A 13,298-nucleotide genomic window follows, 5' to 3' on the forward strand; every position below is an offset into this window, starting at 1 on the left:
ATGGGTGGACGAGCTCACAGCCCACCCGGTGTTAAGTGGTTACTGGAGCCCATAGACATCTACAACGTGGTACTATCTACCTTGAGATATGAGTTCTCAGGTCTCAGTATAGTTACAACGGCTGCCCCACCCCTCAAACCAAAACGCATCTGCTTCACGGTAGAAATAGGCAGGGTGATGGTATCTACCAGTAAGTGAGCACCCGTGAGCCATTTCCCATTACGTAAACGAGTTTACGAGAACCTGACCGTGGCTATATCTTTTGTTAGAAACCCCTCATTTCACTGTAAAATTCGGTCAAATTTGTGAGTGTTCTTTCAATATTCCGTGTCCCGAAGGCAGGAATAGTCGGTCAAGACTTAGAGCGGGAGATGCGGTCCCGCGGCTTCACCGTCGGCCACGAGCCAGACTCGTACGAGTTCTCCACCCTCGGGGGGTGGGTTGCGACAAGAGCCAGCGGCATGAAGAAGAACACATATGGGAATATAGAAGATTTAGTTGTGCAGACGAAGGTAAGGATTTTTTATAAACTATATGAATATCGATTTTTTATGTCTTTTTTTATTGCATAATAAATTACCAGACGATGACCGAGCTTTGCTCGATACTTTTTTTCGATAAATTGTGTTTTTTAGAAATTATATTTAAATACGATTTACATATCTATTGATACTATGTTATATTATTTGTTATTTTCTGTCAATACAAAAAAGTAGTTTATGTTTAAGTAAGTTGATTACCGATAAAGTTGATTAGTGAAAACACGAATAAAACAACATTTTCTGAAAATAAATCGTAGCTAGATCGATTTCAAAATGGGTAGCTGCGTTCCCGTTTATGGACTTCAATAACCACTCAAAACCGGGCGGCTAGTGCACTCTATGACCTAAGCAATAGTCGTGCAATAGTAGTAATAATCGAAGTACTAATTTTTCTAATAAAATATGTACTTAACAAAATATTCACGATTGATTTCCACGGTCTATGAATAACATGGTGTAGTAAAAATCAAACCCGCAAAATTATAATTTGCATAATTACTGGTGGTAGGACCTCTTGTGAGTCCGCGCGGGTAGGTACCACCACCCTGCCTATTTCTGCCGTGAAGCAGTAATACGTTTCGGTTTGAAGGTTGGGGCAGCCGTTGTAACTATACTGAGATCTTATAACTTATCTCAAAGTGGGTGGCAGCATTTACGTTGTAGATCTCTATGGGCTCCGGTAACCACTAAACGCCAGGTGGGCTATGAACTAGTCCACCCACCTAAACAATACAAATAATGTATTTGTTACTACCATTTAAAAGTCCGGTTGAAATTATACAACCCCTAGGAAAGTTGAATATCAAAGGTCAACGTAGAAATCGTTATATTGTTATTGCTTAGGATGACCCCCAAAGTGATGCTCGGAAAAAGTGGAAGTGGGCCGGTCACATATGCCGTCGCACTGACAATCGGTGGGGCACAAAAGTACTGGAGTGGAGACACCTCGTACTGGACGTCGTAACGTGGGCAGACAGCCAATGAGGTGGACCGATGACCTGGTCAAAGTGTTTCGTAGAGACTGGATGCAAAAGGCAAGAGACCGATGATAATGGGGTGCATTCGAAGAGACCTACGCCCAGAATTGGGTGGACACGGGTTGAAGAAGATAGGACGACCTCTCGTGCCACCTGGTGCTAAGGGTTACCTGAGCAATTGACATCGACGACTTAAATACCGATTTGAGCGAGCATGCTGCTTTTACGACAGAAATAAGCAGGGTTGTGGTACCTACCATTTGGTGTTCACAAGAGGTCCTACCACTAATAAACCTTTTCCATTACAAGGTTCGGGGTTCACAAGAAGTCCTACAAATAATAAACCTTTTCCATTACAAGGTTCGGGGTTCACAAGAGGTCATACCACTAATAAACCTTTTCCATTACAAGGTTCGGGGTTCACAAGAAGTCCTACAAATAATAAACCTTTTCCATTACAAGGTTCGGGGTTCACAAGAGGTCATACCACTAATAAACCTTCTCCGTTACAAGGTGGTGACGCCGAAAGGAGTGCTCGAGAAGAGCTGCCGCGTGCCGAGGATGTCGTGCGGTCCGGAATGGGAACACGTCGTGATGGGCTCCGAAGGATGCTTCGGTGTCGTCACAGAGGTTTGTACGAGATCACAAACATCACTTCAATACTTTTACCCTCAGACACTGCCCACTACTGAGTTTCTCGCCGAATCTTCTCAGTGGGTCGCGTTTCCAATCCGGTGGTAGATTCTGCGAAGCACGGCTCTTGCTAGGGACCGTGTTAGCAACGTCGTCAGGTTTGAGCCCCGTGAGCTCACCTACTAGTTAAGGTTTCGCTGAAATAGCCTTTCAAGGCTATCAGCTTAGGTAGGAAAAAAAAAAAAAAAAAAAAAAAACTTATAGGTTAAGCTTACCCGAAAAATTCTGTCGTAAATTACAGCAATTATAATTTGAATCGTTTGACTTGGAAAGCGAAACCTGTTTTTATTTATTAATTCATACAAAAAATAACGTAAAAAGTGTTACAGAAGAATTAAATTCAAATTAACTATTTGTTCTTTCAAGAAATCTCACCGAGCAGACCGGCGAGACGATAATAGCTATTGAATTAGCATTAAATTTTAAAAAATAAACATTAATATGTAAAAAAGAAACAGAATAATTATTATACTTATTAAAAAATTTAATCATGCAAGCATTTAAATCACATACATATTCGCATACCAATTCCAATTCGTAAATGCGCACAAATATTAAAGTAATAAATATTTAGTTTTAAAATAACGCAATATAGCGACCCAAACGGTAGCCGCGCCTGACCGCACGCCGCGGCCAATCAGGAGCTCTCGTTGTCGGCTCCCAGCCCTAAACACGTCATTACGGATCCTCCCGATCCATTAACGGTGCCTTTAAGGTACCTCAAGCACCGGTCAGAGTCCTCGCCGAACCCGTCGCTTGCGACGAAGGGCTCAACGAGTGAATTAACCCACAGACACAGCCCGCTGAGTTTCTCGCCGGATCTTCATAGTCGCGATTCCGAGCCAATAGTAGATCACGAAGCAGTAACCCCTGAGATGTTAAATCTCTTTTAGCAAACCCTCCACCTTGGCAAAGCACTCAAGTGTCTCCATCTGGCCTAGCCGAGCGGTAAGGTGTCTGGACTAAGCCCGATTCTCTCTACCAACCCAAAAAAAAAAAGAATTAGCCGTTCGCTCTATCCTTTACCTTTTTATACCATTTCATCACAAGTTTTCGTTTGACTTGCATGTTTTGTTCAGTTCTTAGAAGCTAAATCAGAGACCACATCGTCTTAATTTACGAAGCATTTTTATGGTGAGGTTTGAGCAAGTAGGTTTGCAGGATAAGCGCCGGGTAAAAGAACTCTTCAGCGATTAACGGCGCGAGCAGTTACGAAACTTTTGTGTACGCATTTAAGTGTGTCAGTTTAGATATTAATTATTATTTTTTGTTCTATAAAATATGGGTAATTCTTAGGTAGGTAGGTAATAAAAGAAATAAGGAAAAAGTCAGCCCACCGAGTTAGTTTCACCTATTCTTTTCGGGCCTCTAGATACTTTTTAACCGGTTCGACGTAAGGTTACATTTATTTTAAATGTATTTGGGTAATTTGAATTATTTTCAATTTTTAATTCGATACCAATTAGGTATTATTCATTTTCTTCTCTGCTTGTTTTGTCGTATAGAAATATATTTTAGTTACTTTAATTATTATTATTTTTTGCAATATCCTGTTGATATATTTAAGTATGAGATGGGTAGATTGGGAAACCTCAAATCGGTCGGACGTGCTTTTTGTTAATTTTCCATTTTATTTTGATTTTCATGTTAATTTTCTTTTTTTCTTTTGTTTCTTTTTTAAATATTTAGATCAGATAAGTTGTAGTTTGTATATATTTTAGTAGTTAGTTAGTATTAAAGTTTAAATTTGATTTATTCTGTGTAAATTTCATACTATTGGTAAGCTTTATTTTCTTCTCTTTTCCTTCATGACATGATGGACCCCCCGGGTGATCCTGGGGGGACAGCCCCCGATATAGGTCATGTAGTGACAATTTCAAATAATGACGATGGTAGTACCATGGATACAGATGGTTCAGTTTCCCAAATATCTTGTGGTCGTAAAAGAGTGTCAGCTCTGCCCAGAATCTGCAGGCACTGTAATAAAAGACGACGAAAACACCGTGGTGATAAGAAAGATGTTAAGGAAAGTGATTGCCAATGTGTAGAAATTAGTAAACAAATACTTTCCAAAGTCGATTCCGGCAATAATTCTTCTATAGTAGTAGAGACCACACAAAACAATAACACAGACTCTCCACCACAACCACAGCCCCCTGTTGCAAGGCTGTTATATAACTCATCCGATGCTGCTCCTTATGTTGTTCACATTCAAAAACAATTTTCATCTCCCGACGATAATATTACTTTACATCCAGTTACATTTGGACGCTTTCTCAAAAGAAATTCTATTAAAAATATTGTGAATGGAAGTTTAAAAAGGATAGGCCGGAATAGACTATCTATTTCTTTTTCTAAGTATCAAGATGCAAATGACTTTGTTGAAAACAAAAATTTAGAATGTGAAAAATATAAGGCTTTTATTCCATCATTTTCTGTGAGCAGAATAGGAATAGTAAGAGGAGTTCCAGCTGAGTGGTCCGAAGAGGAAATAAAAGATAATGTTTCTGTTCCTATTGGGTGCGGTCCAATCATAAAAATTAGGAGAATAAAACGGAAGATGATGATTGATGGACAAAACCATCTTAAATGTACTGAGTCTGTAGTATTTACTTTTGATGGTAAAATTTTGCCTAAACGTGTTTATATGTGCTACACTGCTCTTACTGTAGACTTGTATATATATCCTACTATTCAATGCTACAATTGTTGTCGGTTTGGGCATGTCAAATCTCAATGCAGATCTAAACCAAGATGTTTTAGATGTGGTCAAGGACATAGTGGTGATAACTGCTCCATTCAAGAAGATTTTATATCTTGTTGTCTATGTAAGGGGTCCCATATTGCAACCGATAAAAATGCTTAGAATATGAAAGACAAAGAGCTATAAAGGAATCAATGGCTAAGAGCTGTATTTCCTATTCAGAAGCTTCAAAACTACATCCATTTGTCTCTCAAATTTCTTATGCAGATGCATTGCTCTCATCACCTAACATCACTCCTAATACTTTTCCAACCCAGCATCAACATCCTACATCTAAAGCTATGAACAGTAGTACTTCATATAAAAAAACTGTTTTTGTTAAACCAAAGCCTCCACCTACACTTAGCAAAGGGTATGACAAATCAGCTCACCAAGAAATTTTAAGGGATTTTAATATTCCCCAACCCTCCAATGGATGTGCATTAACTGACAAAGACAATGAAAACCCATTGGAAACCCCAGTACTTAATTTAATTATCTCTCTTATAAAATCTCTTAGTCAATCGAATGAATTTACACCGTCCAACGCTGCCTTATTAGTTTCTGCAATTACTCAAATTTATAAACCAAATAATGGACAAAGTTCTTCAATGGAATTGTCAAAGCATCACTCCTAAAAAAAGTGATCTTATTTATTTATTAAATAAATATAAACCTTATATCTGTGCTCTTCAAGAGACATGGTTGAAACCAGGATCTTTATTTAAGATTCGTGGTTATTCATGTCTCAGGGAAGATCGTGTGGATGGGCATGGCGGAGTAGCCATGCTTGTGAAACACCCCCTTTCTTTTTCTCTCTTCTCTATTCCTTCTCACAGTAATAATTTTTCTATTATTGCTGCTTTAGTCGAAAATATCTGTTATGTATCTATTTATATACCTCATCCTTCTTCTGCAATCTTGAATGAAATTAAAGATATCATTTACATTCTTCCAAAGCCTTTTATGATCCTTGGCGATTTTAACTGTCGCCATGAATCCTGGGGTTACTTATCTTCTAATAGCTATGGTAACACATTAATAGATATATTTGATTCAGTGAATTTGTGTATATTAAATGATGGTCGCCCTACTCGACGTTCTCTTCCTGACGAGGGCCCAAGTTGTCCAGATTTAACAGTCTCTACACCTAATCTTGCTTCTTCTTTGTCTTGGGATCCATTGCGATCTACTTTTGGTAGTGATCACTTCCCATTATTATTATCATTTCCAACCGGCAATAACAGCAATAATGTATTACATAAAACATATTCTCCTCGTCTAAAATATAAGCTTAATGATGCTGATTGGGATTTATATAAAGATCTAATAAAAAACAAAATTATTACACTTCCAAAAATTAATCCAGGTACAGAATCTCTGTGTGCAGATTCTTTGGCAAGAACATTTATTGAGGTCGCCAATGAAATTTTTCTTAATAAAAATAGCTCTTTGGGTTTTATTCCTTCTCCTCCTTGGTGGGATAATGAATGCACTCAGGCAGTAAAGAGAAGAAAATATGCTGAAATTACATACTGTGAATGTTCCACTGATGAGAATTTTGAAATTCTTACAAAGATAATGTCAGAAACTTCAAAATTTCTAAAGAAAAAGAAATTTGATGGCTGGAAAACCTTCTGCTATTCAATATCACCTGATGTCAAACCATCTCTTGTATGGCAAAATATAAGGAGGTTTAGATCTGCATTCAAATATTCATCTCCAAAATCAATACCTTCTCATTTAGTTAATAGCTTTTTAGATAAATTAGCTCCTCCTTTCGTTCCCGAAGACTTAACAATTCCCTACCCTGTAAAAAATATAAATAATCATAACTATTTTGGTCTAAACAGTATATTTTCTCTCACTGAATTAAAAGGTGTATTGTCACATGTTAAGGATTCTGCTCCTGGACTGGACGGTATACCTTATTCCTTTATTTCTCATTTAAATGATGATGCTTTATTTTATTATTTATCTCTTATAAATTCCATAGTGACATCTGGTAACATCCCCTCCACGTGGAAACGCCAGGAAATAATTCCCGTTCTGAAACCTGATAGGTGCTCCTCAGACCATTCTGCCTATCGCCCAATCGCACTTTCTTCTGTTTTGATGAAAATTACAGAACATCTTATAAAAAACCGTTTAGAATGGTTTGTTGAGCATAACGGTCTATTATGTGAATCCCAGTTTGGTTTCAGACGTGGGAAAAGTACTATTGATAGTTTAAGCATATTCGTTTCTGATATTCAATTATCATTCTCCAATAATAAATCAGTAATAGCTGCGTTCTTAGATATAAATTGTGCGTATGATAACGTAGTGATAAGTATTTTAAAGAGTAAGCTTTTACAACTTAATATACCACTGCTATTATCAAAGTTTATCATAAACATGCTTTCCGAAAGATACATAGTCCTGAAACTAGATGACGGGAAGTCAATTACTCGACTTGTTTCAAAGGGCCTTCCTCAAGGATCAGTACTTAGTCCAATATTATATAATATTTATACTCAAGATTTAAAATCATCACTTAATAGTGTAAATGTCCTTCAGTATGCTGATGATCTTTTAATTTACTGTTGTGATAAATCTATTGAAAAAGCTAGTTCGTCTATAACACAATCGCTGATAAATTTAAAAACTTGGTTGGACCTAAATGGCCTTGATCTATCACCTGCAAAAAGTACAATAGTTTTATTCACGAGATCAAGAACGCCTCCTCCTATCTCTATATTTTATGAGGGTAATCAGATTCCAGTCAAAGCTAATGTTAAGTTTTTGGGAATTGTCTTAGATTCGAAACTGACTGGTATCCCACATTGTGATTACCTAAATACTAAATGTGAACGTGCTCTTAATATTTTAAGATGTTTGTCAGGTGTTAGGTGGGGTGCTCACCCTTTTTGCATGAAATTGTTATATAATGCACTTATAAGAAGTATGCTAGATTATGGTACATTCTTGCTGGAGCCTGGGAGTGTTAAAGCATTTAAAAAACTAGATCTCATACAGTCCAAAGCTTTACGAATAGTTTCTGGTGCTATGCGGTCAAGCCCTATCAATGCTCTTCAAGTAGAATGTGGTGATCCTCCACTACATCTACGTCGTCAATATTTAGCAGACAAATTTATATTCCGATCTTTTCAGTTTCTTAACCACTCTCTTTATAACAAACTTCAGCAACTTTCTCATTGTATAGATACATCTGCATATTGGAGACATAAAAAACCACCTTGTCTAATCAATAGTTTTAAGAAATTTATTAACATAAAAGCTCCTATTCATCGATCCATTAATTACCCTCTTTTCAATACTAGCTTTGAAGCATTAATGTCTCTTCCAGAAATCCATTTTAACTTTGATTTAAAGAAGCACGATATTTGTACAAAATTTTCATTTAATCTTCTTAAAAATACTGTTTGGGTTAATTACCATCATATTTTCACGGATGCGTCTAAACACTCCTCTTCTGATCCTGTTGGTGTAGGTGTCTATCATGCTCAATTTAAAATATCACAGAAAATCAAACTTCCTCCGGAAACATCGGTGTTTACTGGGGAATGTTACGGTATTTTTAAGGCTATTGAATATATTATTCTATTTAAACTTCCAAAAACAATAATTTTCTCTGATTCAAAAAGTGCCTTACAGTCTCTCAATAGGTTCCCATTTAAATCAAAAAATATTTCTTCTGTTGTCATAGAAATAAGAAATCTATTAAATAAATGCAATCATTTTGGTCTTTCTGTGCTCTTTGTATGGATCCCTAGCCATAGTGACATTGCTGGTAATATAAAAGCAGACCAATTAGCTAATGAAGCCGTGGAAGATGGCGACATTTTCCCTTATAAAGTTTATTGCCAGGATCTAGGCGCTCTTCCTGTAGTTCACCTTCAGGATCGCTGGAATAGACTCTGGACTGAAACTGGTCAATCAAAAGGCAGGAGATATTTTAACCTTCAGCCAATTATTTCATTAAAGCCGTGGTTTTTCCGTGTCAAATGCAATAAGCTAGTATGTTCTTCTATCATAAGAATGCGTTTGGGTCATGTTTGCACTCCTGTTCATCTTAATAGATTAGGCATTGTATCTACTGACATATGTGAATGTGAATCAGATAAATGTGATCTAGATCACATTTTCTTTTCATGTCCTCTATACGACCGCTCCTCATTCCTGAATGATCTAATGTCTCTTAATGTTCCTTTTCCTACCTGTATATCCTGTATAATTATGTATCCATGTATATTTTATAAAATATTGTCATCTTTCATCCTTCAGAACCATATTAAAGTTTAAATATTTGATTTGTAAGTGTATATATGTATATTTATGAAATTTTTATTGTCCGTTTCAAACTTCTTCCAACTTATCTGATCGTTTCTCATGTTTCATATCCTATTTTAACTTGGTTTCCCAATCTTTTAATTTACGTCATTGGCAAAAAGTAAACGCTATTGCCAAAAGAAGAAAAAAAAAAGAAAAAAGTATGAGATTAAAATATGAACATTTAAGTTCCTCACTCCTCTTCGCTGTGCTTACTGATTGCTATGGCATGGTCCTCTTGTCTGCGATCCTGGCGTTGGTTATGACCACGAGCGGTGTTGACTGATCATCACATGGACATGCTCTGTCATCACTGTTTCAGGTCGTCATCAAAATCCGTCCAGTGCCGGCCGTGACTCGCTACGGATCCCTCGTGTTCCCCGACTGGGAGTCCGGGTTCTGGTTCGAAAGGGAAGTCGCCAGGAAGAGGCTTCAACCTTCTAGTATCAGACTAATGGACAACGAACAGGTCAGTAGATATGACAAGGTCAAAAGAAGACCTGACTACTAGGTACTGGTGATAGGACCTCTTGTGAGTACGCGCGGGTAGGTACCACCGCCCTGCCTATTTCTGCCGTGAAGCAGTAATGCGTTTCGGTCTGAAGGGTGGGACAGCCGTTGTAACTATACTGATATCTTAGAACTTATATCTCAAGGTGGGTAGCGCATTTACGTTGTAGATGTCTATGTGCTCCAGTAACCACTTAACACCGGGTGGGCTGTGAGCTCATCCACCCATCTAAGCAATAAAAAAAGGTACGACGAACCCCTGGTGAGCTGGTATGCCTGATTGTTCTAAGGAAATTTGGATATTTGTTATGTATAGGTGTGACCTAAGTGTACACATACATGCAAATATTCGTAATAACTGTTATGGCATAGTATTCCCCCATTGTGGGGGAACCCATAGGTAGGTGTCGGCTTAGCTCTGCCCCTGACATTGATGATGTCCATGGGTAACGTTAACCACTCACCATCAGGTGGGCCGTATCCTCGTCTGCCTACAAGGGCAATTCAAAACGAAAGTTGGAAAAGCACTGAATCTTATCATTGATCTTTTGTATTGCGTTTGTACCCGGTGTAAAGTGGTTACCACTGCCTATAATCATCACAATATGTATCATTACCCACCCCATCACAGGAGGTTGACATTTCTATTTTACTGTAGTAGACTCCAAGAGGGACGCATGACTGCTTCGTGGCAAAAGTAGACATAATAATAATTACATTTATTTACATTTTTATATTTGTACAATGTTGGTACCTACTCGTGCAGACTTCAAAATGCTCTCTTTTTTTCCTACCTAAACTGATAACCAATAAACGGAAAGCCACTTTTCTAAGAAGGATAAACACACACTAAGACGCAAAAGAGAAAAATGTCATCAACTATTTTGTCTTTACCTATTTCATCATCATTCTCCTGCCCTTCTCCCAGTCACCTGGAGTCGGCGCAACATGTTTTCTCCTTCCATACTTCTCTATCATATACCGTTTCTTCGCTCACTCCCCTTTTACACATATCGTCTTTCACGCAATCCATCCATTTCTTCTTAGGTCTACCTCTTCCTCTATATCGGTCCAAATTCATAGTTAACACTCTCTTACCAACCTTATTTTCATTTCGTTTCATCACATGTCCATAACATATCAAACGCGCACTTCTCAATTTCTCGGTCACTGGTACCACTTTCAGACTTCCCCTAACATATTCATTCCGTATTCTATCCATTCTCGTTACTCCACACATCCATCGCATCATTTGCATCTCTGCTGCGTGCAATCGCCTTTCATCTTACCTGTTGTCCGTACCTGTCTTTACCTATTTATTATTTTCGACATCACATTAGAAACCTCAAAAATAACAGAATTTCTCCACTATTTAATGGATGTTATTATACATATTATATATATATAATATTATAAAGAGGAAAGATTTGTTTGTTTGTTTGTTTCTAATAGGCTCCGAAACTACTGGACCGATTTGAAAAATTCTTTTTCCATTAGAAGCCGACATTGTCCCTGATGAACATAGGCTACTTTTTTTTTATTTTTTTTTTTTTGTTTCATGTGTGTTTTAATGTTTCCGAAGCGAAGCGAGGGCGGGTCGCTAGTTATACATATAAAGCTTCCTCTTCAATCACTCTATCTATTAAAAAAAACCGCATCAAAATCCGTTTCGCAGTTTTAAACATTTAAGCATACATAATTATACATATACATAAGCATATAGTGATAAAAGTCGTACATTACAGTTTCGTTTCGGGCAAGCACTGAAATTGGAGAACTCATGGGGCGGAGTCCTGTTGGACGGGCTGAAGCGACTGTACATCACGAGGATCAAAGGGTTCGATCCTCTGAAGCTGTGCGTGGTCACGCTGCTGATGGAGGGCACCGAGGAGAAAGTCAGGGAGCAAGAGCGAGCCCTGAACAGCATCGCGGCCCGGCACGGCGGGGTGCCCGCCGGCGCTGGGAACGGCGAGACCGGATACACGCTCACCTTCGTCATAGCCTACCTCAGGGTGAGTCCTGCAGCAGCGGTCCAGACCCCTGCCCTTAACGAACCGACCGAGGTTTCGTTAACAGAACTTTCTCAGTCAAAATATGGCAAACCAACTGAAAGATATCTGAGGAAGTGTTTGCTTTAGACCAAGACAACTGCAAACTATGAAATAGTACTAATGAAATACGAGCCTAAGGAATTTTTACGATTAACTTCCACGGTGAAGGAATAACATGTAATAAAAATCAAAACCCGCAAAAATTATAATTGCATAATTACTGGTGGTAGGACATCTTGTGAGTCCGCGCGGGTAGGTAACACCACCCCGCCTATTTCTACCGTGAAGCAGTAATACGTTTCGGTTTCAAGGGTGGGTCAGCCATTGTAACTATACTTGAGACCTTAGAAGTTATATCTCAAGGTGGGTAACGTATTTACGTTGTAGATGTCTATGGGCTCCAGTAACCACTAAACACCAGGTGGGCTAGTCCACCCATTTAAGCAAAAAATCGGTTGTCTGTAAAGTCGGTTTACTGACGATAGTTGAACGTGACAACGTCATAACAAAATACGCCTCAGAGCTAGGTAACGCCGCATGAGTCATGTTTTTTCGTGCGTGCAGCCGGCTCCATCGAATTATAAGAGGCTGTCTGTCACGTCAAAAAAAAAACGACTGAACGGGAATCAAACCTAAGGCTATTTTAGGAAGTGTTCACTTTAGACCAAGAGAATTGCAAACTCTTCCCCTGATGCAGACCAGGCCAACGGTTAAGTCCTAAAACAGATTGACACTAAATATATTAATATTACTTTTTATTTTGTATACAGGACATCGCGATAGAGTTCGACATAGTGGCGGAATCGTTCGAGACGTCGGTGCCCTGGGACCGCACCCTGGCTCTCTGCAGGAACGTGAAGACTCGCGTCCGGGACGAGTGTCTCGCCAGAAGTATCACCCGGTTCCTGATCTCGTGCCGCCTCACTCAAACGTAAGATTTTCCGTTTTTTTTTATTTATTGCTTATATGGTTAGGGAGCCCATAAACATCCACAACGTAAATGCGACAACATGAGAATAATTTCTAAGGTCTCAAGTACAGTCACAACGGCTGCCCCACCCTTCAAACCAGACTTTGTTCAATGTTCACCACTGCTCACTTATCTTGAGACTTGAACTCCCTTAGAACTCATATCTCATGGTGGGTGGCGCATTTACATTGTAGATGTCTATGGGCTCCAGTAACCACTTAACACCACGTGTCCTGTGAGCTCGTCCATCCATCTAAGCAATAATAAAAAATAGGAATCCCTGATTGCTTCGTGGTAAATGTAAGCTGAACAGTGATACCTGCCCGCGTGTGTCCATAATAGACCACCCTAAGATTAAATTTTTCATGACGCTGCTCCTTCATTATGGAATTCGTTGTCGAATAATATAAACAAGAATATTTAAATTTGTTTTTTTTAATATTGTATATGTATTTAGTAGTTTTTTAAACATTTTCAATC

At 38.5% G+C, this 13,298-nt stretch overlaps 1 protein-coding gene across 1 annotated transcript in view; it reads left to right on the forward strand.

Annotated features, from left to right (window-relative positions):
• The window catches only part of Agps (alkyldihydroxyacetonephosphate synthase), a 37,947-nt gene that overhangs the window by 22,585 nt on the left and 2,064 nt on the right, over window positions 1–13,298 (forward strand). The window contains exons 5-9 of the mRNA XM_028177572.2: window positions 339–512; window positions 2,033–2,149; window positions 9,610–9,756; window positions 11,543–11,809; window positions 12,619–12,779. Of these exons, the coding sequence (XP_028033373.2) occupies window positions 339–512; window positions 2,033–2,149; window positions 9,610–9,756; window positions 11,543–11,809; window positions 12,619–12,779 (866 nt within the window). The remainder of the gene's footprint in view (window positions 1–338; window positions 513–2,032; window positions 2,150–9,609; window positions 9,757–11,542; window positions 11,810–12,618; window positions 12,780–13,298) is intronic.

The sequence above is a fragment of the Bombyx mandarina genome, chromosome 17 (genome assembly GCF_030267445.1).
Source record: "Bombyx mandarina strain Sakado chromosome 17, ASM3026744v2".
Lineage (NCBI taxonomy): Eukaryota > Metazoa > Arthropoda > Insecta > Lepidoptera > Bombycidae > Bombyx > Bombyx mandarina.